General features: G+C 41.4%; 1 protein-coding gene and 3 non-coding genes across 5 annotated transcripts in view; all 4 read left to right on the plus strand.

The window, feature by feature from the left end:
- The window catches only part of LOC115363757 (E3 ubiquitin-protein ligase DTX1-like), a 49,375-nt gene extending 25,116 nt beyond the window's left edge, over positions 1-24,259 (plus strand). For both annotated transcript variants that reach the window (XM_030058054.1, XM_030058045.1), the window contains exons 3-12: positions 961-1,175; positions 2,080-2,963; positions 18,613-18,674; positions 19,339-19,500; positions 19,788-19,849; positions 20,045-20,211; positions 20,691-20,844; positions 21,806-21,895; positions 22,108-22,206; positions 22,786-24,259. In XM_030058054.1, the coding sequence (XP_029913914.1) occupies positions 961-1,175; positions 2,080-2,963; positions 18,613-18,674; positions 19,339-19,500; positions 19,788-19,849; positions 20,045-20,211; positions 20,691-20,844; positions 21,806-21,895; positions 22,108-22,206; positions 22,786-22,917 (2,027 nt within the window). In that variant the 3' untranslated portion in view covers positions 22,918-24,259. The remainder of the gene's footprint in view (positions 1-960; positions 1,176-2,079; positions 2,964-18,612; positions 18,675-19,338; positions 19,501-19,787; positions 19,850-20,044; positions 20,212-20,690; positions 20,845-21,805; positions 21,896-22,107; positions 22,207-22,785) is intronic.
- On the plus strand, positions 14,831-14,918 carry trnay-gua (transfer RNA tyrosine (anticodon GUA)). Its single transcript is given in 2 exon segments — positions 14,831-14,867; positions 14,883-14,918. It is a non-coding gene; the product is annotated as a tRNA-Tyr (tRNA).
- Positions 15,616-15,703, plus strand: trnay-gua (transfer RNA tyrosine (anticodon GUA)). The gene is given in 2 exon segments: positions 15,616-15,652; positions 15,668-15,703. It is a non-coding gene; the product is annotated as a tRNA-Tyr (tRNA).
- Positions 24,260-27,163: 2,904 nt separating the features above from the next.
- trnay-gua (transfer RNA tyrosine (anticodon GUA)) lies at positions 27,164-27,249 on the plus strand. The gene is given in 2 exon segments: positions 27,164-27,200; positions 27,214-27,249. It is a non-coding gene; the product is annotated as a tRNA-Tyr (tRNA).
- The last annotated feature ends 217 nt before the right edge of the window (positions 27,250-27,466 follow it).

Consider the following 27,466-nt stretch of genomic DNA (forward strand, 5'->3'; position numbering starts at 1 on the left):
GGCGAGGATATAGATAACAATAAACAAGGTTCCTGCACTGTCTGGAGAAGTATGGAACATCATTTTATCATTTCCAGGTGTAGTTAAGTATGGGAAAAGAGAGTATGGAAAAGGATTTGTGTTTTCAGACTTACGTGTTTTCTAGCATGGGTCAGGCAGCCATCACTGATCATATGGAAGGTAAAAAGCACGTTGATCTTTCACTTCTGGCCACTGAGCTCTGCTTCACTTCAACACAAGAGCGGGAAGAATGTTACTCATTTACTTTCCCCAGACACAGTTTTCCTGCTGGTCTGCTGGTTTTAACAGGTGTTGTTCCTGGTCACAAGCTGGTTTCTGTCATCTAGAGGCTCTCACACAATTCTAGTGAGAAGTTTGTCCTGTAGCTTTGGCTTGTAGAGAAGAGAGCAGCCAAGTCACATTACCACAATTCTTGCATCACTTCACTGGGTTGGGTACCTGGTTGTCTCAAAACCAGTGCTAATATTTAACCACTCCCTTTTGAAACAATGTTAAGTTTGGCACCAGGTAACCCCTTATGAGACTGAACACAACTTCAGATCCCTACACAGTGGCCTTGTTAAATTAGTTTAATAGATTGAAGGCTAATGGAGAGCAGACTTTCTAGTTCTGCCTTAATCTACACTGAAAACTAAAGCAGACTTTTGTCATCAAGAAAGCTCTTCCAAAGGAGCTTATTTTTTAAATTAGCATTTTAAGTCTTTAGCTGGTACCAATTTAAACCTGGTGAACATGTCATATTGAAATGTCTCTAATAACTTACCTCACACTCAGTTCTTTAACCTAATGGCTTAGTCTTGGTTATGGTGCTCTTTGGTTGCACAACCTTCTGTGGTTTATATTTGGTTCTGTTTAAACAAAAAGTTACAATCCTGTTGACAGAATTAAATCTGACAGAAATTAAACTAAGGCATTTCCTCCTCTTCCTTCCTTCATTAGGGACCATCCGTCCGGTGCGGAGGAGTTTCTATGACCCGGCATCAGCCCCGGGTCAGGGCTGGCAGTGGGAATGGGAGAACGATGCTGGTACCTGGACGCCGTACGACATGGAGGTCGCCATCGCCATCCAGAACGGCCACACCCGCCAGCAGCCCTGCCTCGACCTGGCACCACTTGGATTCTGCTACCTCATTGATTTTCAGAACATGACACAGGTATGACTGTACTGTATATGTGTGTATGGACTGTTGTACATTTCCAGTTTGGATACCTTTTTCACTCCAGTAGGAGAGATCCAATATGTAAAAAAAAAAAAAAAAAAGCGCCACATGATCTGATGGAAAATGAGAGGTGACATGTAAGTAAACCTCTCAGTAATAATTATCATTAAATCTCGCTGCTATCATGAAGCTGGATGCACCCTGTATTACAGATGTATTGATTGGTTTGTCACAAACAACTAATTTGAAACTTTGAAAATTGGGAACTGGACAAACAGATTGTTGCATCTCATTATTGTGCTTCAGAATTTCACCAATACCGATTAACCGAGGGGTGCACAGCAATTACAGGCCATAACAAGGTGACGTTTCCTCCAGAGGGTGCTACATCATTCAGGGAGATGACCTGTTTAGCCATCTTTTGTTTTTCTTTCCTTCAGTTTTGTTTTCTAACACTGTCTTACAGACACTGTAATGAAAACTGATTGCTTAGGAGATCATTTGTAAATGTAGTTTTTAGGGTTTTTTTTAATCAGCTTGCATGGTTAAAAAGTTTGAAAATTATGTGAAGACTGCCATTCTGTTGCAGGATTTCTCTTATCTTAAAAAAAAAATCTAATTGCACAACAGACATAATTCAGTTGAGAATCTTTTTCTTTTTCTAAATGGAAAAGATTTAGCTTTCCACCCTTCAGGAGCTCAGCTGACACATTCCCTGAGCTAATGACCCCATAATGTTAAGTAGGATAAGGAGGATAATAGAAGTGTTAAAAATGTAAAAACGGAGACTCCATCCTCCCTGGCAGGCAGCAGTAAAAACAAGCTGATTCATGAGGGCTTGTCTGAAGATCAGGTATAATGAGCAGAAAAGTCATAAACTGTTTCTGTTGTTCTGCAGGTGAACAGACAGAGCCAGAGGTGTCGCAGGATCCAGAGGCGAGCCGACATGGCATACCCTCTGGTGTCCGGGCCTCTCCCCTTACCTAAAGGAGGGGGAGGAGGCTTAACGGGAGCCCTGCTTGGCGTTGGGGTGTCAGGGGCCAGTGTGAGCACCGGAAACCCAGTCTATCCCAATGGAGGATTACCAGCTACCGGACTGGGCCAGCCCTGCGCATGCCAGCAGTGCATGCTGGTCCTGAGTGTGAAGTCCACCGCAGGAACAGGAGGAGGAGGAGGAGTGGCGGTACAGACTCTAAGTAGACGCTCGCTAACCATGCAGCGGCCCAAGAACTCCATCTCCACCACCTCCAAAGCCCTTAGTCCGTCAAAGTCAGCCACTCTGGGTCGTGGCCAGCAGCAAAACTCCAACTCTAACGCCAACTACTCCCTGACTCTGCCACACGGCCTCGCCATCTCCAGAAACACCGCCTCCCCGAGGAGAAACGCCCAGCTTTTTGCCCAGTCACTGGCCGCCCTCACCGCAGGCACCGCCTCCCTCAGCCTCTCCTCTTCCTCCAACAGGCCACCTCCCCCATCCCTCCCACCCCCTCTGCCCCCATCATCCAATCCCAATCCTCCGTCCATGCCGGCGACACCTGCCCCATCATCAGCCAGCGAGTCGGTGCCCACTGCCACGCTGGTTACCCCAGCGTGCAGTGTGACCACTCCCCCTTCCCCTGTGCCATCTCCGTCGCCCGTGGTGATGAAACCGCAGCGCACGCCATCAGTAACAGCGACGGTGTGCCACGCCCCACTGCCACAGAGATCGAGTTTGGCCGGACTGAGTAGACCAGCGTTACAGAGAATCGCCATGGCCCAATCCAGAGCACTCATAGCATCAGGGTGAGTAGGAGGATGAGAATAACTCACACACACATACACACAAATGCACAGTGTGTCACCTTGTCACAGTCACTATGACAGTCTGATGTGCTGACAGCATAAGGACAAGGATGGACACACATACAGACACACGCACACGCACACAAACCTCTTCTGGACTGAGTTACAATCCCACAACCATCTGGAACTTGAGCTCCGTTAAAACGAGTTCATCAGCATTTCAGTCCCAGGTTTCGAACCCCACAACAGTCCTAGGTAATTATCAGTTCATCTGCTAATTTATGACCCACGTCAACTTGATCATAAAAGGCATGCTCTACGTTATAGATGGGCAAATCACAATCTTTTGGTTTGTATTGACAAACCACTCAGGACAAATCACTAGGATGTCAGAGAAAATGCTGTGTTTCAGTCAAGATGGAAAATTGTAACACCAATTAACTTTTAGGTGAAATATGTGCACAAGACTTTGTTGTGGGTCATCCCAGGTGGGAAAAAAAAGGTGAAACCTAATGACTTGGTGTAAAAGTAGTAATGCACTTGTGCACTGCAGAAATATCCATCTTACCAAGTTATCTGATGCAGCTTTTTTGTCTTAAATCTTGTTTTTCTTAAAAGAGGTGAAAAAAATCTGCCATTTGCTTCCAGTGCAGGTTCACCTGTTTTCAGAATAACCACAACCCCTTGAGGCAAATGACAGCATCTTGAAATGCGTGAAGTTAATGTCACTTGATTCAAGGAAAACCATGGAAATGAGTTTATTTTATATAGTAAACGAGTTAAATTTTAATTAATTAAATTTATCTATCCATCTATGTATTCAAGTCTTTATTAATTCATTTATTTACTTTAAGTATTTTAACAAACAGTTTTTAACACTTACTGTAATACTAAAATAATCTGTTAAAATGGATTGGATTGGATTGGATTGGATCTGAGTGTGTGTGTGCATGTGTGTGTGTGTGTGTGAGAGAGGAGTGTACCCAAATGGAAATGCCCTCTGTTGGCTTCAACTGTATGCCAGGGTAAAACAAAGACACCAAAAAACAAGGCTTTGTACTGTTGTACTGTTGTACTGTTAAAGCACATACACACAACACAAGGCTTTCGCAAGAAGCTTTTCATAGACACACATCATTTGCTGGAGTGTGAGTATGATAGCGTGCACACACACACACACACACACACACACACACAGACGCACGCACGCACATACAACTGTATTACTCACATCCCTAGGTGTTATGCGTGTGGACACTGTAGTGACTTGTTAGCCTGTTTGTCTCCCAGCAGCTCTGAGTGACACAATGTTTAACTTGACAGTTTCAGAGGTGTGATTTCTGTGATTTTATTTATTTATTTAGATAACACCATTCATCTCTGTTGGAAACTCTGCTTCCCTGTTTGTTTGTGTTGTTTTCTCATGGTGCCCCTGGTCTTACTTAGCTTATGTTCTGCCACCTGTTGTGGGTTTGAATGATTGTGTCATTATTTGGATGCTTACAATTAGTCTGAAATATTCGAACCGCCCACAGTTTTCCATGAAATAGACTGAATTCAGGTGAAAACAAGGCTCCCTCAGAGATTTTCTGTTGTAAATCCACTTTATTTGTGAAGATGAGATGCAGATGAAAGGCTAGAGAAAAACTGAAACAGGTTGAGATACATGAGTGTTATACTTAATGTTCAAATACACTCAGCACACTGTGTGGTTGTTGATGTACTTGTTACATGAAATAATTAGTCTCAAACTACCCTCCATTTCAAGTGTTTTAGGTGAATTTAACAGGCAGACAACAAATTTCTGATGCCTAAATAAGAGGAAGCACCTGTCCAAATACCTGTTAAAAAAACAAAACAAAATATATTTTAACATAGGGCTATAAAAGGTAATGCATCAACACATTAAATTGAGGACCTTAATACGTTATTAAAAATTATGGAAATTAATGCAGTGTTCAACTTCGAAGAACTTTTGACCCTTAACCTGCATCAGTGTTACATGATGTAGCATTCACCCCCAGAACCGAGCTGCTAAATACCGATTAACAGACAAACTGAATGACAGGACAACTTGTGGTATGCTGGATGACAGGCTTTCTTTCAAGAGGCTTGCCCAGTGGATCTCTGTATAGAAATAAAGTCATATAGACATACTGCAAAATTGAAATGTGCTGTTGCAGCACGATGAGTTTAAAATATCAGCTAAACACGTTTTTGTCAGCGCTTCCAGTAGTCAAACCACATTTGTGTGAGTGTAGAGTGCATGAGAAAAACATCAGATTACATCAGGGAACCCACCATAAAAGAGCAACAGTTACCTCCCAAATACATTGACTTTGCAGCAGTGACAGTATAAGCATGTAATTTAATGCATATTAAATATGTGATTAATCACAATTAATCCATGATTACCTTTTGATTAACGCTACAAAAAAAAATCACTGGATAGACCTAATTTGAAGTGTTTTTAGTTGAAGAATACAAGGAATCTTTGAGAAAGGGGCCACAAGGCCAGACTGACCTTGAAAATGTTGCCAAAACTAACCTTGTAAAACTGCAGCCCTGTCTCTCTTTTTGCTTGGATTCCTGTGGACTGTGTGTGTGCGCCATTGTGCTTGACGTGTGTTGACAAAAGTCAGCAGAGTTCTCTGTTTGTTGTCCATGTGTGAAGAAGCCTTTGTAGAGTAGAGGAGAAGGGAGGGATCGTGGGACTGTGGGAGCGGATGGGCAAACGAGTATGACGGCCTTGGGTCAGCGGTGCCTCCCTCTGTCTTACCGACTCCTCACATCCCACCATGTCAGCGTTGACTAGGGGAACTCCAAACTTCAGTTTAAATGAGCCCAAAAACGCATTTTGTTGTTTTTATCATAATAACAGGCAACCAGTATTAAACGCTAATAATTTATCTAGGAACCATATATAAATAAATTCACATCACAGGGTTCCCTGTGACAATTTGGTGATATGTTTTTAATAAAATAATGTTACTCATGAGTCATTGCTCCACTTCGTCCACATAAGTTTTAGTGGTGTGTGATATCAGATGCAGGGACTTTGCCATCACATTGGATTCAGTGAATTGACTCCCCTGCATAACACTCTTTCTCTTATCCTCCATTCACCACTTTCTATCACTCTCTCTTACCCATGGTACACTTAGCTAAAATCCCACTACCATCTTGGACTTCAGCTCAGTATGATCTATTGATAGGAAAATTAGCCAGTGCATGTAGCCCCAAGAATGGTGAGCAAAGTGTTGCAACTTTTTTTAATGGCAGTAGTTTAACAGTAGCTTTTCATATTGCACTATGCCTCATTGTTGTTTATCTCGATCCTCCTTTATTGTGAGCCAGGTGTTATAAAAGTGTACTGTACTGTCAACTTTAAAATGACAGAAAACATTTGTGAAACAAGGCCCGTTTGTGAAAGTTTATTTGGTTAATAAATAATCAAACTCATTGAATTGCATGGCATCATTCCTTTGCATCATTATGTCACATCGAATCGCGTTGTGTTGAATCAAATCGTGAAATTGCACTGCGTCATGATTTGGGGGGGTGAATCGTATCATTTTGCATTGGTAGTTGCTACTTACGTATCTTTAATGTATTGGATTGTTGGCACTGTATCGAGATACATAACGTATCAGCCACAGACCAGAGATGCACAACCCTAGTATGAACATGTTAACCTGGATTTCAGTCCTGTGTTGTGAATCCTGCAACAGTCCTGGGTAATTACTGGCTGCAGCTGATGATACAGGACATGCTCTACAGTTTAAGTAGGCAATTCTTATCTGTGAAGTTGATAAGTTACAACAAATCGGCATCTTTTGGACTGGATTCTGTGTTATATTCACAGTGTAATTGTAAGGATGGACCGTTGGAGCAGGACGTCGGAGGAAGTCAGCAGGGCTGGGCCATATATCGATATCTTATTGATATTGTGATATGAAACCAGATATCATCTGTTCATCATTTTTTAAAGGCTGCATTACCGTAAAGAAATGCAGTTCTCTGAACTTATTCAACTGTTCTAGCTGTTTTATTTTTTGCCTCTACCTGCTTGGTCATCATATCCACATTACTGATGATTATTTTGCTTCTTGTGTGAATGTGTTATGAAAGTATCAACAGTCATTCCTACATTATTATCACAATATTGATATTGAGGTATTTGGTCAAAGATATTGTGATATTTGATTTTGTCCATATTGCCCAGGCCTAGTTGGTAGATTGTGGCATCAGTTGTTATCCTGGAGGTGGAATGTGTTTACGGGACTTCTGCTAATGTAAATGTTTTCACCTGCTTTTTTTAGCTGTTAGTCACAGGTTTTTTTAAAAAAAAAACAGCTGTGTAAAACCTGCTTGCTTGGTGTAAACATGGTATTTCATTACGTTTCTCTCACTTTCAGCCCCCCCCCACGCTCTTTTTCACAGCCCCTCTCTCTCTCCTCCTCTCACACCTCCATCTCTTCCTCTCTCCTCCCCCACTCCTCTCCTTTTACCCTTGAACTCCTGCTCTTTTAACCCCCATCCAGCCCTTCTTGTTGTCCTCCTGTTTTCTCCCTTTAATGTCAAACTCTTTTCTCTGACTCTTCCTCTGTGCTGAAACTTTGTCTCCTGACTAAATTTCTCTGAACAACCCCCCCGACCCCCGACACACACACACACACACACACACACACACACACACACACATATTCCTGCTAGACTGTCTTCATTCTTTCTCTTTTTACTCACTCTTTTTCTTTTTTCCACTACAAAACAAGCCATTTCTTGAATTTGGCCTTTATGTGTTAGTTTCACATTTCCAGTGCACATCAGCCTGTTTCAAGAATTTAATTGAGTCACCTTGATGCTTACATAAAAAGACGAAAATAAATGTGTTTACAGTTTGAACAGGCAAAGAACAGAGCGCCACCTGTTGAAAAATAAGAAAATTATGTAGAAAATAGATATAGTTATGATATAGAAATGATACATAAGTGAAGAAACACTGCAGCGATGAATGAGCACTTAGCACCAAAAATGGAAACAAAAAATGAGATTCCTATACATAACTGCTTTGAAGCAAATGCCTGTCACTGTAGCTTTTTTTCCACGTCGCCCTCCCTCAGTCCCTCGTTCCCTGCCCCCTCCTTTCCTTCCCTAGCTCCTCTCCTCCCTTGTCCCTCCTCCCCTGTCTCCTCTCAGTGGTCTGGGCCCCTTGGAGCCTCATTGTTGGTATCCACAGTAACCTTTGTTGGATTAGCCAAGCCTGGGCTGCATTAGCAACACAATACTCAGCCTCCTCTCCTCTTTCTGTCCCTTTTCCTCTCCTCTTCTCCCTTTCTCTTGCTGCTCTTTTCCTTCCTTTCCTTTCCTTTCCTTTCCTTTCCTTTCCTTTCCTTTCCTTTCCTTTCCTTTCCTTTCCTTTTCTTTCTGTCTGGGTCTTTCTTTTCCACAGTGTTTCTTTCTGTTCTTCCCTCTTTTCTCTGCATCTTTTCACAGTCAGCAACATTTCGTCTGTTTTGTCCACTTGCAATTAATGAAGATTGCCTTCTTCCATTGCATTTAGGTGAGTGGGGGTGTCGACCATGTGGTGGATTATCCCCCCGTATAGATGGCTGTGCTGATCTGGGGGAATATTCATAATGAGGATGTATGGGAGGGGGTAGCGCATGATGGAGACAATAGTAGAGGGTCTAGTCAGCATTGTTGCTACTCTCAGACATTCAACATTTCTTGGTAGAGGAGGGTGTGTGTAGAGATGTGTGTGTGTGTGTGTGTGTGTGTGTGTGTGTGTGTGTGTGTGTGTGTGTGTGTGTGTGTGTGTGTGTGTGTGTGTGGACTGTCTCATAGACTCAGACAGCGCCAGAGACAGGGGATGATGGGGGTTGGTGTGGGTTTGGGGTGGGGGGGACATCGAGACAAAGAAACGAGTCAGCAAACTGGCAATGATTGATCACACTGTGGTGCAAGAAATCAGGCCAACACTGGAGAGAGGGGGGGAGAGAGGATGCACACACACATACACACATACTCATACACAGTGCTGGCCGGCTGTAAAGACATTTAACAAAAACACACATACTCCTTCTCTCTCACACACAGTAAAAGTAAATATTGATGATCCGGACTAGAGATGCAGTGAAGAAGGGAAGGATCTGTTCTCTCTTTCTGTAGCAGGGGATTATGGGAATGAGACAAAGAGGATGAGTGGGAAGGGGAAAAATGGTTGTGGTGAGGGGGTTGGATCGGCAGCACAGTGGGAAAAAGCAAATTAAGCATGAATGAGTGCAAGGGAGGCAAATCAATGAAAAATCAGTGTAGCCGGAGGGAGTTATAACACTGGAGAGGAGAGATGAGCAGTAAGAGCTTTAATGCACTGGCATCTGCTCAGAGCACCAACAGGTGGACTCACTACTACAGGTTTCTTCTTTTTTTTGTTTGTTTTACCATGTCTGGCCTGTAGGGGGAGCTGCATCACTGTCCTATGTTGCTGTGTTGTGTCACATAGATCGATGAGTTGTTGGATAAATCCATGTGTCCTTGTGCATTTAATAAGATTTTTGGGGGTGGTTAAAATGCGCACAGAGCAGCTGTAAGACATGGCACAACCTGGCTATTCAGATTGTAAAATTCAAATTCATTTCATACCCTCCAGGCTTCAACAAATAGTTTACAAGCAAACACATCTCCTCACTTTCTCCTCTTTGTTTTTCAAGCTTTCAAGCTGATAGAATTTGACTGATGTGTGGCTTTAGCAGTACATTTGTCATGTAATTAAATTAAGTAAAAATTGTAGCTGTCATGGTTCAGTTCATAGGTGATTGACATGATGCAGTTTGATTATGGACATATTGTGCTTTACTGATCAGTACAGCACTAGTTGTCTATGAGAAGCCTCTAATCTGATTCCACTCTCATATGCATGAAATTGTTGTATTTTCATTTTATTTTCATCATCGTCTTCCTGGGTTTCACTGAGTTTTAGTGTCTCTTGGTCTAAATGCTGTTTTCAGAGGCTTTTACACAAGGATAGATCGAGAATAATTCAAGGAGAAGCACTTTTTTGACTTGAAAGTGTTCAAATTTAAATATGTGGAATAACAGCACAAACTATCTAAGAGGCACCGGCATCAGCACTGGCCTTCAAAAGGCCATAAAGATCAAACTCTGTACTGCATGATACATTTTAATGTCAAAAACATCTAATAATCTTCCTGGAAAACATTATTCCTGGAAAAGTCCTGCATTTCACAAGATACAGCGAGGTGTGTGAAAATCAACAGATGGAGGACTCAGTTGGACAAGACAACTCTGTATATTTCTTACTGTCAGAACAGGCTTGTTGGTTAAATTGTATAGTTTTTTTTTAACATTCTTTTACTGTTTAATCCCATTTTAAATCAAACGACACAGAAGCATAATAAACATGCAAGTAAACGTGAAGGAGCAAAGACCGACAGCAGACAAACAGACAGCGGCGAGACAAAACAAACGTCTGTATTGTTTTGTCTGTGGCTCACTGCTCGTCTGCCCTGCTTTCTCCTTGTCTGTCTGTCTGTCCGTCCATCGGTGGTGTGTGTGTTGTGTCTGCTCTTAGTTGTGTCTCTTAGTTGTGAAGCGGGGATATGTGGAGGTTATCTGATAGTGAGGGCAAGTTATGCAAGGCTGGATCTCCTCTGGTGGCTTTGTCCCGCTGTGAGCAGGGAGGCAGAATTATGTGTGAGAATGTGTGCGTGCATGTGTGTGTGTGTGCGCGCGCATATATGTGTGTGTGTGTGTGTTTCTGGGGGGGTGCAACTGGTATGTAACTGTGTGCGTACAAATCCACAGTGGAGAGTGTGGTGGTCATGGTAATGGAAGTGTTGGACAGACAGACAAAGTGCTTCACATAACAAGTAAAAATGATACACACTGTCAAGATGAGAACAATGGAAATTAGAAACATAAAAAGTAGACATAATAAAATGTGGAAGATAGGACCTGATAAAATAAAGCATACAGTAAATACAGTAAAATAGATAGATAGATAGGTATACTTTATTGATCCCAAACTGGGAAATTCACAAAAAAAATTAAAACAAGTTATACAATAAATAAAAGTTGGATAAGAAACATAAGAAACAACAGATTGCTGTAAGGAAGCCTTGCAAAAGTTTTGAGGAGTGATTTAAAAGAAGATCCGATGAAATGGAAATTAAAAGTCTTCCCAGAACTGATGGATATAGGACTTGTTTAGTGTCAGCCAATGTTGGCCATAATTCACACTTTCATCTGAAGAAAAAACTAAAGAAATACACTCGATGATATTTTCAAGCCCTGAAAACAATTTCAGAACTTCCAAATGCTCTTATTGTGTTTTTTAATTCAAGAAATGCATGTCCAGCTTTGGTTATCAACACAAAAATGTTCACCTCAAGCCAGCCGAAGAACTTGCTTTTCAACATGCAGTTTCCATTAGGGCCAACTGATACAGTGATAAGTGATATTGCGGATTGTAGTTAAGGATTTGAGTTGAAATGCTAATTTTTGCATCATTGTTTTTCATTTTCATAGAAAATGCTATTAAATGATGATGATGATGATGATGATGATGATAATGATGTGATTTTTGCAGGGTGCTTGTACTAAAATCACGTGTCTTTGTTTGTGAGAGAGAGAGTGAGTGTGTGAGAGAGAGAGAAAGAGAGAGAGACGCCCACAAAAGTCCCAATACCAAAACTATCTTTCCAACTTTTCCATTGTCCAACCATCAAAAAATTTGTGTTAAACCAATAAAAAGAGCTCATCTTCTCATTTTCGTGTGTGTATGTGTGCATGTGTACATCAGAATGTGTGTGTCTATGCATGGAGCTGTGGGTGTAGCAGTGAGTGTGTGTGACAATATGTGTGTGAGAATGCGTGGGAGTGTGTGATTGTCTGGCCTCTGAATCAGTCCAGCTGATGACCATCTGGGCCCAAGGGAGCAGGAGGAGCAGGGCAGGGCCGAGTGTGTGTGTGTGTGTGTGTGTGTGTGTGTGTGTGAGAGAGAGAGAGAGAGAGAGAGAGAGGAGCCACACAAAGCAGAGGGAGTGTGTGTGATCTGGTGGGAGGGAGGCGAAGGAGGGGAGGGGAGGCGAGGGGTCGTGAGGGGTCAAGAGATTTGCGTCCCATTGAGGGCTGTCTGTCTGCACCCCCACCCACCTCAGGGACGGGATCTTTCTTGTCTGCAGGATCTCAGGCTTCTTGTTGCCTGGTTTGTTTTGAGGTCACACCGCTCTCTTCCCTTCTTTCCCCCGTCACTTCCTGCTCTTTCATGGTCGTCTTGAATGAAGGGCCAAATATGACATAAACACAAACACATTAACGTGCTGTCAAGGCAACCTTTTTATTGTCATCAGCTGTTTTATGGAATAAATGTATTCAAAGTCATGAAGGAAACTGACGGAGGTAAAAGGGTGGTACAGGAACATGGTAGAATTAAATGATCAAATTAGCATTTACGCTGTAAAGGTGTGTGGAAGGATCTTTGCATTTCGAGTATTCATTACCTCATGTAATTTTCTTCCCTTAGTCTTGTTTATAGTCTGTTTTGTGCTGTATTTAGTCGTCTTTGAAATTTTAAGCTGTAAATTCTGTTTTCGACCAACCTTGTTCCCCTTACCTCAAGGAAACACAAGGGAAATAAATGGACAAGAAATAAACTTTTTTGTGTTAGCCCTGACATGGAGCCCATATCCTGTGTTTATTTCTTATTGTCCAATACAATTAGTCAATCAATCAACATATAAATACTGAGCTAAATGTTGTGTTTTATGACTCTTTGCTGAAGTCTGCCATGCCCATATGCATTCTCCTCAGATACCCATTAATAGAAATGTAGTACATTGAAATTAAATCTTGTCAATTTAATTTATTTTATTTTATTTTATTTTTTTTAGTTTTGCCAGTTTGGATTGTTCATTGTTAGAAATCCATTTGCTTTAATGAAAAGAGTAATTGTAGAAATAAGCACAGAAATATATTTACATGATTTAAAAAAAAACAAAAAAAAACTGGGGAATAAACTGATTGTTAAATAAACTTTTCTTTAAACTTATCCAGTGTTAAATAATTCTAAGCTTGTTATGTTGATATTTTATTTCATTATCATTTTTGTAATTACTTGTTTAGAGAATGGGGCTCCCAAAGGCCAGAAATTGGAATGAGAAATGAAAGAAATGGGCAAACATTTTGAATGCAAAAATATTTAATTTGATCAAATACACAGAGAAGAGGCACATATGAAGGCCAGAGACACAAACAGGTAGCTAGTCTACACAGAAATCATTCTGAATGCAAAATGAAATATTTTACTTTTGCATTTATGTTGTCTCTCATGTCTCCTTTTTGATTTCCAGTCGATTTGATTTCCAAATAGACTTTGGTTACATTACCAGTGTTTGTTTTTTTTTTTGTTTGTTTTTTTTCTGTTGTCCTATTTTTACTTTTTCACTCCATAATGTCATTTTACATTTTGGGGTCCATATCAGCCCTGCAGAGTCCCTCAAACAAAATACAATGAGATAAAACGTCTTTCATGAGAGTAGCTGTGAGCCTGAACATCGTTACTCTAGTGTCAAGGTTAAACATACAGGCATGTTTCCACTGTATAACAACTGAAATGCTATTAGTGGGACAAAGGTGCTGAAAACCATGTGCTGTTGCCTTTGTGTGTGTGTGTGTGTGTGTGTGTGTGTGTGTGTGTGTGTGTGTGTGTGTGTGTGTGTGTGTGTGTGTGTGTGTGTGTGTGTGTGTGTGTGTGTGTGTGTGTGTGTGTGTGTATGTGTGTGTGTGATCAGCACATCAGTGGGGCAACTGGAAAGTGTGCTAATGAGCTACATGAAGCTTATCCAGGATCAAACATGACTCAAGGCTCCCCTCTCTTCTCTTCCTTACCTCATAACCCCCTCCATGCTAACACAGCAGCCTGTTAAATATTAACAGGCCCAGCAACCGGCAACAAGGGATTACTGTGTGTGTGATTATGAGAGTGTGTGTGAGACTAAGAGAGAGATCACTGTCATTATCACTCATTGACTTGATCCAATGCAGATCTGATATCGGTGTTTCCCATTCGTCAGTGGCCGACAGTCTTTTTATAACAGAGGAAATTAAATATATGCTTGTGTGTGACAAGTTAAAGAGCTTAAAGCACGATGTGTGTCACTGCATACGACAGCAGGGCGCTCATAATACATACTGTAGTAAGTCTTGGACTAATCAGATCACCCCCTGATGGAAATTTGATGTAATGAAGACGTGATAGTAGCCACACACTCGTGACTCTGACGCTGCCTCCACACTGTGAGCGACGGGGCCTGTTGTGACTGAAATGTTGTTCAGAATGTTTTGATGGGTTAACAGCGGTGTTTTCGGGGCACTGCAGCAAAATGAGAACTAGTTTAATTCACTACAAATTTTTACAGTGCAGAAAATGTATAAGTGGTTATTTTAACATTTTCTTTCTTTTTGGTTTAATCTCACCACTAAAACATCCAAGCAATTTAACAATTTCTCTTGATTTCATTCAAAAACATGGGGTGAAAATTATGTATTTAAATGATTAATGATTGTGAAAGGCATCTGCTGTGTTGAGACGCCTTTCTCAGTAATTTAATTCTTACACAAACCAAAATATCTTTCAATATAAGGGTCTCTACAGGGCAAACATGGGTCTGGCTGGTTAACAGTCAACTTGGGGTCCAGGTCAGATTGCCACTGACCGCAACAACACGTGCAGCTGACATGTTTATTCTTATTGTATTTCAGAAAAAAAATGGTAGAGATGAATGTACTATTCCTGTTGGCTGTTGGCTGCTGACAGCTGATCAGGGAACGAGTGTGGCACAGCCCCTTCGATAGCTCAGTTGGTAGAGCGGAGGACTGTAGAGGCTCAATGCAGAGATCCTTAGGTCGCTGGTTCGAATCCGGCTCGAAGGAGGTGGTCTTTTCCCTTTATGAGTGCTGTTTCTCTCTCTTTTGCTGTCACTCTGTGGTGTGATTCGTGTTGTTTCTCTGTTCAGGCTGAAAGGTGTTGTGGAGAGCGGGGTCTCCCTCCTTCATGTACACTGTTTACATGGGGTTACATTACATGAGGAAGTCCAGTGGTTTGTACAAACAGCAGATTATCAACAGTTTCTGTTAGCTTTTCTTATATTTATTCCTTTTTAGCAATTTACTCGTTCAAGCAAGTGAACAAAACTTAACACACAAATTTATGGCCTCCCTCTTTCCCTTACAAGCACCAATGCACGTACACATACAAACAACACCCCCCCGAGTCTTAGTCACTGACTCACACACAGTCATGTGTCTGTGAGTTGGGTTAGCATAAAGCAGCTTAGAGCGCTGACAGAAAGCCTGTTAATGCTAAACCAACAACAGGAAACAACAGATCAGCACCACACTCTGCCCGTCACAGGGGCTGCACCACTGAGGGTGTGTTTCTGTGTGTCTGTGTGTGTGTGCGCGGGCGTGTGTGTGTGTGCGCGCGTGCGTGCCTGTGCCTGTGCCTGCATATGTACATGTGCACCCTTTAATGTCTGGACCATGTATGTGAGATTCAGTGTGTGTTATAAAGGGGAAAGCCTTGATATTAAGCACACAGCAGACATACCTATTAGCTGCTGTCAGTGTCCCTTCGATAGCTCAGTTGGTAGAGCGGAGGACTGTAGAGGCTTGGTGCAGAGATCCTTAGGTCGCTGGTTCAAATCCGGCTCGAAGGACATTGGCTTTTCTCTCTGTGGGAACTCCTGTTATCTAAGTGAGGTTACCCTTCTACTATCGCACTGTTTCAAGCATGGGCTGCTGTCCTTGAGAGACAGTGTTAATGCCAACAACGTGCCGCCTCGGTCTAAAGGCTGTGACACACCTAGGTGTTGTGACATTGTTTGACTGCCCATGGGTGTTTTTTGTGCTGTGTCACGCACAGCTGCCGCACACCTGTCAGCAGCTTTCCCAACTATGAAGCATGTTGAATTGGCAGCAGAACCAGTAGGTGAGAGAGATCACTCTTGGCGCTTTTCCACTAGCACCTACTCGGCTCGACTCTACTCGGTTTGTAAGGTTTTCCATTAGGTGGTAGTACCTGGTACCAGTTACTATTTTAGTACCTACTCAGCCAGGGTTCCAAGTGAGCTGAGTCGAGCTGAAAATGCGACGAGAACAGAGTGCAGGCCACTGATTGGACAGGGAGCGATGACACATGAGACTCCTTCATGAAAACCAAACCCGCCATTTTTAAAAAAACAGGTCACGGCGACCGTGCGTATTGATCTTCGCTGAAGTTGGCAAAGTTGGAAAATGGCAAGCAAACCGGTACCATGGTCAAATGAAGAGGTGGAGACTTTTCTGTGCTTGGTGGCGGGGCCGCCTTGCTATGACGACTCCACCCACGATGAGGTGTAATGGGAAACTACCGAAACCGAGTGGAGCCGAGTAGGTGCTAGTGGAAAAGCGGCATCTGATTGGCTGTTCAGCTTTGCAAAACAGTGCACAAGAAGAGAAACTGAATTGTTTTTCGCCTCTGCCTCTTCCTCTCTTCTTCACTGGAGGCACCACTGGCAAGTCCACTTTGAGCATTCAAACAAGACTCATGTAGGTTTCAGGCCTCCTGTGGGAGTGGTCCTCAGATAAGAGACCTGCACAGACCTCTATGTGATCCACATGGGAGCTGAAGAACTGTCACTGTGCTTCATATTCATTCAGAACATCACATCCGTGTGATATTAGTTTTGCCCTCTGAAAGTCGAATCATTAGTCATAGACTTATACAGTCGACTTGGAAACTGGAGTCAAAAAAGTCGGAGTCGTGTTTTTCGATAGTTACTGGGCAATTCAATATGACACATAAGACAGATTCTCTTAAAAATCCCCTTTAAATGTTTTTAAAGGGGTGGAGCGGGCACAATTCTTTGCAATGTAAGGCTGATCCTGAGTTGACTCTGGAATTGTGAGTTGGGTACAGGCCGATGTTACACGAAGAGAAAAATCAGAGTGGGGACACTTCCAGCCTCAGCATGAATGGAGCCAAAGCCCTTAACTCTGTCAATATGACCTCCAGTGGTCATTTCACAACCAGCAAACAATAGACGGCCCTCAGCCTCAAAGAATAATGACACACGCACACGCACAGAGAGCTCACAGCATGTGCCACTTTACAGCCTGAGTGTCCTGCAGGTCTATAACTGTGGTCTATAACAGGCTAACCTGCCACTGACCCCGGCTCGAACAGCCGTGTTGGCACACAGACGTCAGCTGTACCACTTTATGATCACATACATACACACACACACAAATCAGAGGTAAAGAGGCAACAGGAACAGACTAACTTAACCTCTACACAGAGAGTGATGTGCTCACACCCAGACTATAGAGGTGGGGAAAAAAATCATAAAGCGAAGTATTGCGATATTTTATGCGGCAATATTGTATTGATTCATAGATGCTAAATATTGATATTGTATTGCCAAGAATCAATTGCTGCAATAAAAATGATTGAAGTGAGATGAACAAACGGAAAACTGTCTTATTAGATAAAACATGTTGACAAAGTTGCAGAGTGCAGTGCAAAGTGTAGGCTAACTGGAAAAGGGTAATCACACTATTGAAATGCATGTTATCACAATACTCAGCACATTGCAAAATATTTAAATCACAATAGTATCATATCATGACTTAAGTGTTGTGGTAATATTGCATCATAGGGCCTCTGATGATTCCCACCTCTACCAGACTGTGTGGATGTTTATTGTAATACTGAGAAACCAGAGTTTGCCATTCCCAATCAGCTTCCCTAATTCAGTTTGCTGAAATTCACTAAAATATTTAGATGGAAAGACAAATACTAATGTGGGTTTTCTCCACATTTGGAGGTGTTTGGAGTCTTGAGAGCCTGTAGTGTGGTGTGGTGTGGGTCTGTGTGTATGGTGTGTGTGTGTTTCTTGTGTTGTATGTATGTGTGTCAGTCAGTCAGAGACGATGATGAGCTTTGTGACGAGGCAGGTAATCCCAAACAAGCAGCTGTGTGACGTCCACCTCTCTGAGCTCACTGAGCAGATGGAAACTCAATGGATTAGCTGCCATAAACACACAGACAGCTGCGTGAAGCCATTCACACACACACACACACACTCTGACCGCCAAAGGACAAGTCCAGCCTGAGACAAGGAGATGCGAGTGTAGAATAGCAGAGAAAGAGAGATAACCAGACAGAGGAAGAGAGAAGAAACAGCTGAGATCTTATTCTGGGGAAAAAAACTGAGCTGCTTTTCACTATTTGACTCTTTTGTGTCTATTTTGAGACTTTACTGCTGGAAGTTACAGAAAAAATAAACAGTCAACAGGACAGTGATTCTGACATTACCGTTTGCTCGTCATCGTCTTTTTATCTGTGGTGGTCTGCGACTTCTGCCTGTAAGGATGACAGTCATCCATTTCTCTAAGTGAGTATCTCTCTAGTGGTGTCTGCTGGAAATCTCACACCCGTTACAGGGCGTATCTACAAATGAAAAACACACCTCAAGCGTCTGATCTAATTTGACATCATGTTGTCTTCTAAATAGTTTTATATTCTGCCTGATAGGAAGTGTGTTAATGTGATGAACTAAACAAGTGTGTGTGTCTTGTGTTGCAGCGTGCCCACTGTCCCTGTGAAGAACCTCAATGGATCCAGTCCTGTTCACCCTGCTCTTGCCGGTGAGAATACACACTCACACACACACACACACACACACACACAAATATCACATCAATCACACATCACGTGCATTAAAACTCAAACAGGAGACTATGAGAGGTGTGTTCCAGACAGAAGACTTTCTGATAGTTTGATAGATTCTTTGAATTTTACATCTGGGTCAACGTGCAGATAGAACGATATGGGATGATACTGATCAAGATCAACATCTTCCCTTCTATAACGACTGATACCAATATGAATTTTTATTAAAAAAAAAAAAAATGTATTACAAATGCAACAGGTTAAGCATTTCAGAAAGGCCTGTTTGATGATTTTTTTCTTCACAAAGATTTTTACTGTATTGCTGATTTTACAGTTGTATGAAGTGACAAAAAAAGCTAAAATTGACAATTTCACTGATTACAGAGATTTTTACAGCTAATAGCTTTTCATAGCCTGCCAAATGTATTTTTCAACTTTCACACAGTTTTCAGACTCTTCACCTGTTAAGAAAAAAACAACAAACTAGGAATGACATTTCAGCTCATGGAAGTTCTGCAACTTAGTTATGAAAATCATATAATTTTTACATAGCGGCCCTTGATAGAAACTGTGCTCACCGCTTTCCCATGTGCTCTCCCTCTGTATTCGTCTAACTTGGCTCCATCTGCTGTGTTTCAGGGATCACGGGGATCCTGATGAGCGCTGCAGCTCTGCCCGTGTGTCTGACCAGACCTCCTAAGCTGGTGCTCCACCCTCCTCCTGTCAGTAAGAGCGACATCAAACCTGTGCCGGGCCTGGGCCACTGCTGCAGGAAGACCACCAAGAAGCAGACTCGCAAGGGTGAGAGCCAAGCACTAATACATGGTTTAAATGAAAGGGGGGGTGAACAAACATGAAGCAGACCACCACTGATACAAAGAGAAATTTTTAAATATTTTCAGAAAAGTACTAATTTATGTGACCTTTGCACCAGCTACCTCCATCCATCATCTTCCCTACTATTCATCCCATTAGTTTTTAAGATTCACCTTCAGGTTTAGCACACAGCTTAATGGGTTTCCTTCTATTTCTTCTGATCTTCTGATCTCCTTCCTCCTCGTGTTCCTTGTCGTCCTCTCCCTCTGCAGGTAAAACTCCAGAAGAGGTGGTGAAGAAGTATTTGCAGAAAGTGAAGAGTCCACCAGAGGAGGTAGGACCAGAGTTTGTGTCTGTGGGCAAATGGTGGCAGGCAGTTTTTTCATGCTGTCGATTCATATGCCATGTAGTGTGGATTTCACACTTCAAGATTAATATAAGGCAAAGGAAAAAATGGTCAGATTTTGGTTATGTATCTTCTAGGGCTTTCATTCATAATAATGTTAAAATAATGAAAACTCATCTGCAGGACTGTACCATCTGCATGGAGCCTCTGGGGGGTCCATCTGGCTACAAAGGCCCAGGGGTGGGGCCTGTTTCCAGGGCGGAGTCAGTGGGGCGGCTGGCCCAGTGTGGACACCAGTACCACCTCCAGTGTCTGGTGGCCATGTATAATAACGGCAACAAGGACGGCAGGTACGCAGGACATAGAGAAACCATCTCACACCCGCCTTCAGAAAATATGGGATTGAAAAGTTTGACTTGATTGTTTAGTATATGCATGTGTAAGATTATGCAAGGCAAGTTCAGTATCATCCTCTAAACATGTACAAGTGTGCTAAGGTGTAAAAATCTAAATAGTAACTACACTTACCCCTTTTCTGCTAAGCTGCCATCACATTGTTTTTCATAGAAAATGTGTTGCACCACAGAACATAAATAGAAATAGATTTTATCAGAATACTAATCCCATTACAGTCTGAAAACTATAATACAGCAATGTGCAACTCTGATGGGAAAAAACAATCTTTCAAGTGATTTTTTTTTTTCCTGATTTGTAAGAAATCGACACTCATTACATGTGGCTTTAGTTTGTTTTTCTGTCAGTATAAAAGCCTTTCTAACCTGGAGTGAGCTGCTCCAGTAAAACCATGTTTACCTCTCCTCCTCTGCAGTCTTCAGTGTCCCACCTGTAAAACGATCTACGGTGTGAAGACGGGGAACCAGCCGGCGGGGAAGATGGAGTACCACATCATCCCTCACTCTCTGCCGGGACATCCTGACTGCAAAACCATTCGCATCATCTACAACATCCCACCAGGCATTCAGGTGCGTAACACACCATCAGTGTGTTTGGAGAGAGGAGAGCTGAACTACATGCTAATAAGATGTGAAACAGTCAAGCTGATATCTGCCATCCTCAAACTGGTTATGCACATCTGTTCTTTCCCCCTCTTTTTCACATGCTGACTTTTTAGCTTCCTGGATTTTATCAATTATTATTTTAAGGTCAGATGTTTGGGGCTATCTGCAGGTCCTCAAAAAGTCTTGAATTAACCATCTTAAAATATTTTCCATACACTTTTATTAGGGGTCTTGTTTTTTCACCATTTATTCATAGGTCTGTTTTTAAAATTAAGTTTCATTGTGATGTTTGAAATGAGTTAGATTAAAATTGGCTAGATTAAAGTTGTCTTAATTTCAAGTGATACTTAGTTTGAAATTAAGACAAATAGAAAAGGCAAGCAGTATAAGTTGTGCACTTTCACCCAAATATGTGAATGACACTGGCAGGGATGTTGGGTTTTGTTATGTTGTTTATATTTGATTCACACATCCATCTGAGCCAAAATGACGTCAGAACGGGGTTATTATGTGCAAAACAAATTTATTTTCATATCATCACATCTTAACATTATTAAACACTGAATTCCCCAGTGATCTTATTCTGCCTAGTTATTGTTTATTTATTAGCGGAGCTTAACCAGAAACAGACTGTATTTTGACAGTTCTTTGTTTGTTTATTTCGGTTCCACATAGAATTAGCTGGTTTTAAATTTTACCCCGACCCTCAACTGTTTGTGGTCATTTCTTTCATCAGTTTGAATTCATTATCGTTCTAGTTTCACAGTTCTGTCCTAAAAAGTGCCACGCTACGTTTGTTATTTCTGTAATTTTAATAAATGCACAAAGACCAGGTTTATCTCAGGTACATTTGTATGTTGTAGTGAGTTTGAGAGAGTGTTAATCCACTAAAATAAAACTGTCTGTCTGTCTCTCCCTCGCTCAGGGACCAGAGCACCCGAACCCAGGGAAGCCCTTCACCGCCAGAGGCTTCCCCCGACACTGCTACCTCCCAGACAGTGAGAAAGGACGCAAGGTAAACCCATCCACCTTCCTACAGACCAGACCACTGTGCCATCAGCTCTCAAAACAGATAAATAATCTCACATATTTACCGCTACTCAGTGCTCCATGCATCCTGGAGATCTTGTAAATGACCTGTTACCTCTGATTTTGTCTTTATAACAACACCAGAATCTGCTTTTCGTAGATGATTTTCAAATTAAATGTGTGCTTTCCCGTCTGCAGGTACTGAGATTGCTCCTGGTAGCATGGGACCGCAGGTTGATCTTCTCAGTCGGTACTTCCAGCACGACAGGAGAGTCTGACACGGTCATCTGGAACGAGGTACACACTCATTAACATCAGCCTGTCCCTCATACACATGTAATGTCAATTAAAACAATCCTTACATTGGCATGAACTGGCAAGAACTCTTTTTTTATATATATATAAAGGGAGAGAGCTGGAAAATTCAGTTTTTCCTGTCTCTGTGGTTCCACTGTAGTACCATTTTCCTTGACTTGTAATTTTACAATTTATAATTTTAATATTGCAAATTTCATCACAATTTTTAATGGAGGAGCTCACAAAATCAAGTATTATTGGTTAGGGTTAGAGCCTGTGGTTATTCAGTTTAATCAAACATTAGGAACATAGATTTTGTTTTGCCAAAGGTATCTAGAGACAAATGTCTACATCTTATTCTTAATTTGTAGTTTAATACATTTTGTTGTTGCAAAAATCAAGGAACTGTATGAGAGAGATAGGATGGAGAGTTTCCTCTTTTTTTTTTTAGGCTTTTTCCCTGTCAGTTCTCCTGAAGCACACTGGCTGTATTTTGGTGATGGAGGTTAATTTATTGTCAATGAAACAAACAAAAAAAATGTCAGTGATTTATTTATTATTGACTTTTTCCTCTTCAAGGTCCACCACAAGACAGAGTTCGGCTCAAACCTGACGGGCCATGGCTTCCCCGACCCCGGACACCTGGACAACGTCCTGGAGGAGCTCCGAGCTCAGGGCATCACAGAGGACGACGGACTGACGGAGAAATGAGAAGAAAACCAAGGCAGAGAGATGGAGCAGTGTGAAGCATAGAAGAGAGGAAGAGGAGTACAGGGAGAGAAACAGCCCAAATGATGAAGAGGAGCAGGAGCAGGAGGAGACTCCTGAACTGAGACAGACTCTGCCAGCACTTAAAGGGGTGCAGGGGGATGTTTTGGGGTACAGAAAACATTTATTTTTCTGCAGGGGTCACCATTTTCCAACTTGTCAATTGAGCCGACGCTGGGGTCTGCCTGCTGATGCGGGACTTTCCAAAGGTCACATTTTTTTCCCCACCAAACCGAAAAGCACATCAGCAGAGGTGGGAGGGTGTCTGAAGATGCAGCAGCACAGCAAGAGAGGCATTCAAAGGAAGAGAAATTTGAATGAGAGATTATGGCACTGATGGTTTCAGCCAATAGCTAGGTACTAAAAGAAAAGTGAGAATGAGTTGGTACTAATAATTAATACTTGAAAAGAAAAAAAAAACAGAGCAAGTTTACTTTACTGAAAGAAAGAGTAACCAGGGTAAGATGGTAAAATGTTAGAGCAGTTGATTTAAAACTGGGAAAGAAGGGACAAAGATGGAGAGGTTTGATAGGCAGAGGTAACTCAAGGGAGAAGAACAGAGTGTAGCAGAAAAGAAAGAAAGATGGTGTGCGAATGTAGTATAGGATAGGAGTAGAGTAATATTAACTTGTATAAATGGTACTTCAGCAATCACCAAACATAAGAAACCAGAAGTGATGAAAGAAAACACTAAGGAAAGGTGTCCTGTGCTTGCTTTGTTGCAAACCAAGCTGCTTTTTCAGCACTCTTGCTCCCTCTTGTGGTTGTTCTCCTCCACTACAGCTTTGAGGCCACTAGCTAATGAAACAAAACAACAATGGTTTTCCTGTGTTATCCACTTGTATTATCATTTATTATCCTTGCTATAATCCTCATTTAATGTCATTCCACGTACTTTACCTCTTACTCCTGTTTTTTTTTTTTTTTTTTTAAATAAACAATATAAGCCCTAAATGATTGTATGTGACATGACAAGAGACCAAACGAAGGCCTGAAATCCTCCAAGCCTTTTTTTTTGGAGTCTTACTATTGAGCCACTGGTACCAGTTAACTATTAGAAGCATAGGTACCATTATTTACAATATATATTTTTTAAATTTCTCCTCCCTTTTTAATGGTTTGAGATGTTTCAATGGATGTAAATGCTGGTCTGTTCTGTGTGCAGTGGGGCAGGCAGTGAGTAAAGCAGGGATGTGAATGCAAAAAAAAAAAAAAATTAAAGAGTGCTGCTTACTTTTATAAAGGTGAAGAGCACTTTGTGAGCTCCCTGGAGTGAAGCACTGAGGGTTTTGTTTTCACGCCACACTGTTTTAGCCTTTGGTTTTTGAAGGCTGTGTGTTGAACGAGCCTCACTGCCAGTGTTTACATCCGGGAGGAGTTACATCAGACAGCAGGGCTCGTTCCACATCCAGAATGCCCCTCAGATTGGGCGGGGAGCTGCAGGGCTGGACGGGACAGGAGGCAGAGGGAGACCAACAGAATCAACAAAATCATTTGAATTTAATTTAACAGTCTCTTGGCATTAGTATTTCAGATTTCATTAGAGATTTCACTAAGATGTTAAAAGTTGATTTCATTTAAGGGTTAAATCAGGTGGTTTTAGACAAACACCAGTGAACGAATCAAAACTGGAATAGGTTCCTGATTGGCTCCCCAACTAATGAATTACCGAAAACTGTCCAATCAGACAAGCTTGCAACATTTAACTGGAAAGCCTTGACTCAGCAGATCTCTTTTTTGAAACAGAGGGCCCATTATTAAGTCTTATAATTAATACCCTTACAGTCTTGCCAAACATAAAGAACATGAGCATGTAATTTACAGAAATAACAATGTGGCATTTTCCACCACAGAGCAAAAAAGTTAGGAGTGTGTCATCTGCCTTTCCCTCACATAATGCATCACTATCAACAGATCTTTACATTTGCATACATTTAAACACATTATGTTACATGTGTTTATTAGAATCAGTAACCATGTTCCACTTTGAGAAGTGTGTGAAATGACGTGAGTGCCGTCTGGTACTCTGCTCTGTTCCTCTGGCCTGCAGGCCTGCCCAGTCTCTGAGTTGGGTCTGTAAATGACCCCTTTTCACGATGTTACAACACCTGTGTGTATGTGTGTGTGTGTGTGTGAGAGAGAGAAAGAGAGAGATAGAGAAAACCTGTGTACTGTGTATACTACCGACATGTTTTAAGTTTAAGGTATGTCCTGATACTCAGCAGGACACACGTCCTTTGACTTTGATGAAGATGATGACGATGATGATGATGGTACTCATTATAGTAACTCCTTTACTTTGTTCTTTTTATAAAAATATCTAATGTAGTTACACTTTGTTTTTTTAATAACTATTTTCTTGATCCTATCATAGAATAAAGCTCTTTTTTCATTTTGTACATTTATGGTGTATTAATTATGCCCATTGTTTTTCATTTGTTATATTTTGTTTACGAAGACAGTATTGTTAAACACAATGTATGTTTTTTGGGTTTTTTTTGTCTTTTCTTCATTATGTACAGATGTTAAGCTGTATTGTATCATCTTTTCTTTGGGAAAAGGAATTTGACGGTAGACTTTTATCTGAGTGTGAAATGTATTGAGTTTTGATAGCAGGCCAAACTCTTGAACACTGCTCTTCTGTGACTGGTGGAAAGCAGGTTTTCATTTTCTGCACATGGTTCTTGTCTCCACTCTTCTTCACTGAGTCTTTATCTGCCTCCGGGTGCAAAATCTCCTCCTGTCCAGCACGGCGGTACCTGAGGTGTTTTTTTGTTTGTTTGTTTGATTTTGTTTTTGTTTTTTCTCCCCAGATCTTTTGGTGCAGATTTTGGTCTGTCCCTGTTTCAGTGCCACATTTAGTTTTAGTGTAGACAGCATTGCCAAAATGGCCGTTTACTATGATAAAAGTTATAATTTTAAACACTGATCCAATACTGACTCATGCTTCAAATGTGTCAAATTGTAACAGTCTGTTGTTATCAGTTTTCTATTGCAGTGATGACAGTTGTATTGCTGCGGCAGTCAACCTCTGCTTGATTTTTTTTTTCTTTTTCTCTTTTGTGATTAAAAGTCTGGTTTCAAATTTGAAATGAATGTTATGCCATTAGTACACAAATTTTTGTTTTGTTTTTATATGTTGAATTTGGCTTTTTTTTTTTTAATTGCAACTGCAGTGAATCTCATAGGTTCTCAACAGATTCATTTTCTAATGGTCAGTCAGGTTATCAACATGGACCTCATATCAAGTTTCTATAGACAAGAATGGTTTTATTTAAAGGCCAAATAACATGGCAGGCAAATATCTGGAGCCACATGGGCAATGTAGCCAGCACCTATGACCAGTAGCTCCTTTCAGTTTTGTACCCACTCAGCCGTGTGGATTTAGCCCCTTTTCCATTTCCCACCCCTGCTGAAGGAAAGTCTGTGCACCATGGCCTGTACTCTCCAAACTGTCTTTTTCTCAGCGGTGTGGTGGGAAGCAGAGGAGAAGGTGGCTTGGGAGAGAGAGCGTCAGAAAACCTGTGCGATATGAAAAGCTAAACGTGTAAATATAATTGCTGGAGTATGAATGATTAATACAAGGAGAAAAAAAAAATAAAGAATTGAATGAAACTTGAATCTGTTGTGTTGCTCTGTTCTAACCTATAGTGAGACAGTATTTATTGTTGTGCTGATTTTGGGGGGTATATTCATTTGAAGGGCTAAAGCAGATGGAAAGGTCATCTGACAGGTGACAGATGAAAGGAAAAACCAACATGGAGGGTCTTAGTACGGTGTCAGGCCGCCATGAGCCACCAGAGCAAGTGCTAAGGAAGGGGTGGGGGGTTTAAAAAAAAAAAAAAAAAAAAGTCAAACTTCAACCCAGTGTAACACTTACAGGAGATTTTGGACCAACGTTGTCACACAGCACTCTTCACCACCACCAACATCAAAACACAAAATAAGGGAATATCTGGAGCTTCAGACTTGAAGAATCTGGTGGCTCCTGGAGGCCCAACACCTCACTGAGGTGCTTTTTGTTGGGTTGTTTTTTAAATTACCACCCAGCTGTATCACTGTGCTGGGTATAGAGTCATTTTGGAAAGTTAAAGAGGACGGAGAGGTTGATATAAAAGATAAAAATACATACATATTGCAGCAGCTGGATGTGTTTATAACCACAAGGTGGAGCCACTGATTTCACACCCCTTCGATAGCTCAGTTGGTAGAGCGGAGGACTGTAGGCGATACGCAGTGATCCTTAGGTCGCTGGTTCGAATCCGGCTCGAAGGATGTGGTTTCTTTTCTTTCTCTAAAGGACATTAAGGAAAAACAAACTCCAACAGTCCATAGGCTGTCAAACATTTTCATGTTTTGTACCACCAGGCGGACCTCAGGTACATTCATATATTAAGTGTTTTTGCCCCCCCTCTTACTAATACAAGTGATTTGATTTAAAAAAAAAAAAAAAAAAAAAAAAAAAAAAAAAAAGCTATCACATATAAATCAA

The sequence above is a fragment of the Myripristis murdjan genome, chromosome 1 (assembly GCF_902150065.1).
Source record: "Myripristis murdjan chromosome 1, fMyrMur1.1, whole genome shotgun sequence".
Classification (NCBI taxonomy): domain Eukaryota; kingdom Metazoa; phylum Chordata; class Actinopteri; order Holocentriformes; family Holocentridae; genus Myripristis; species Myripristis murdjan.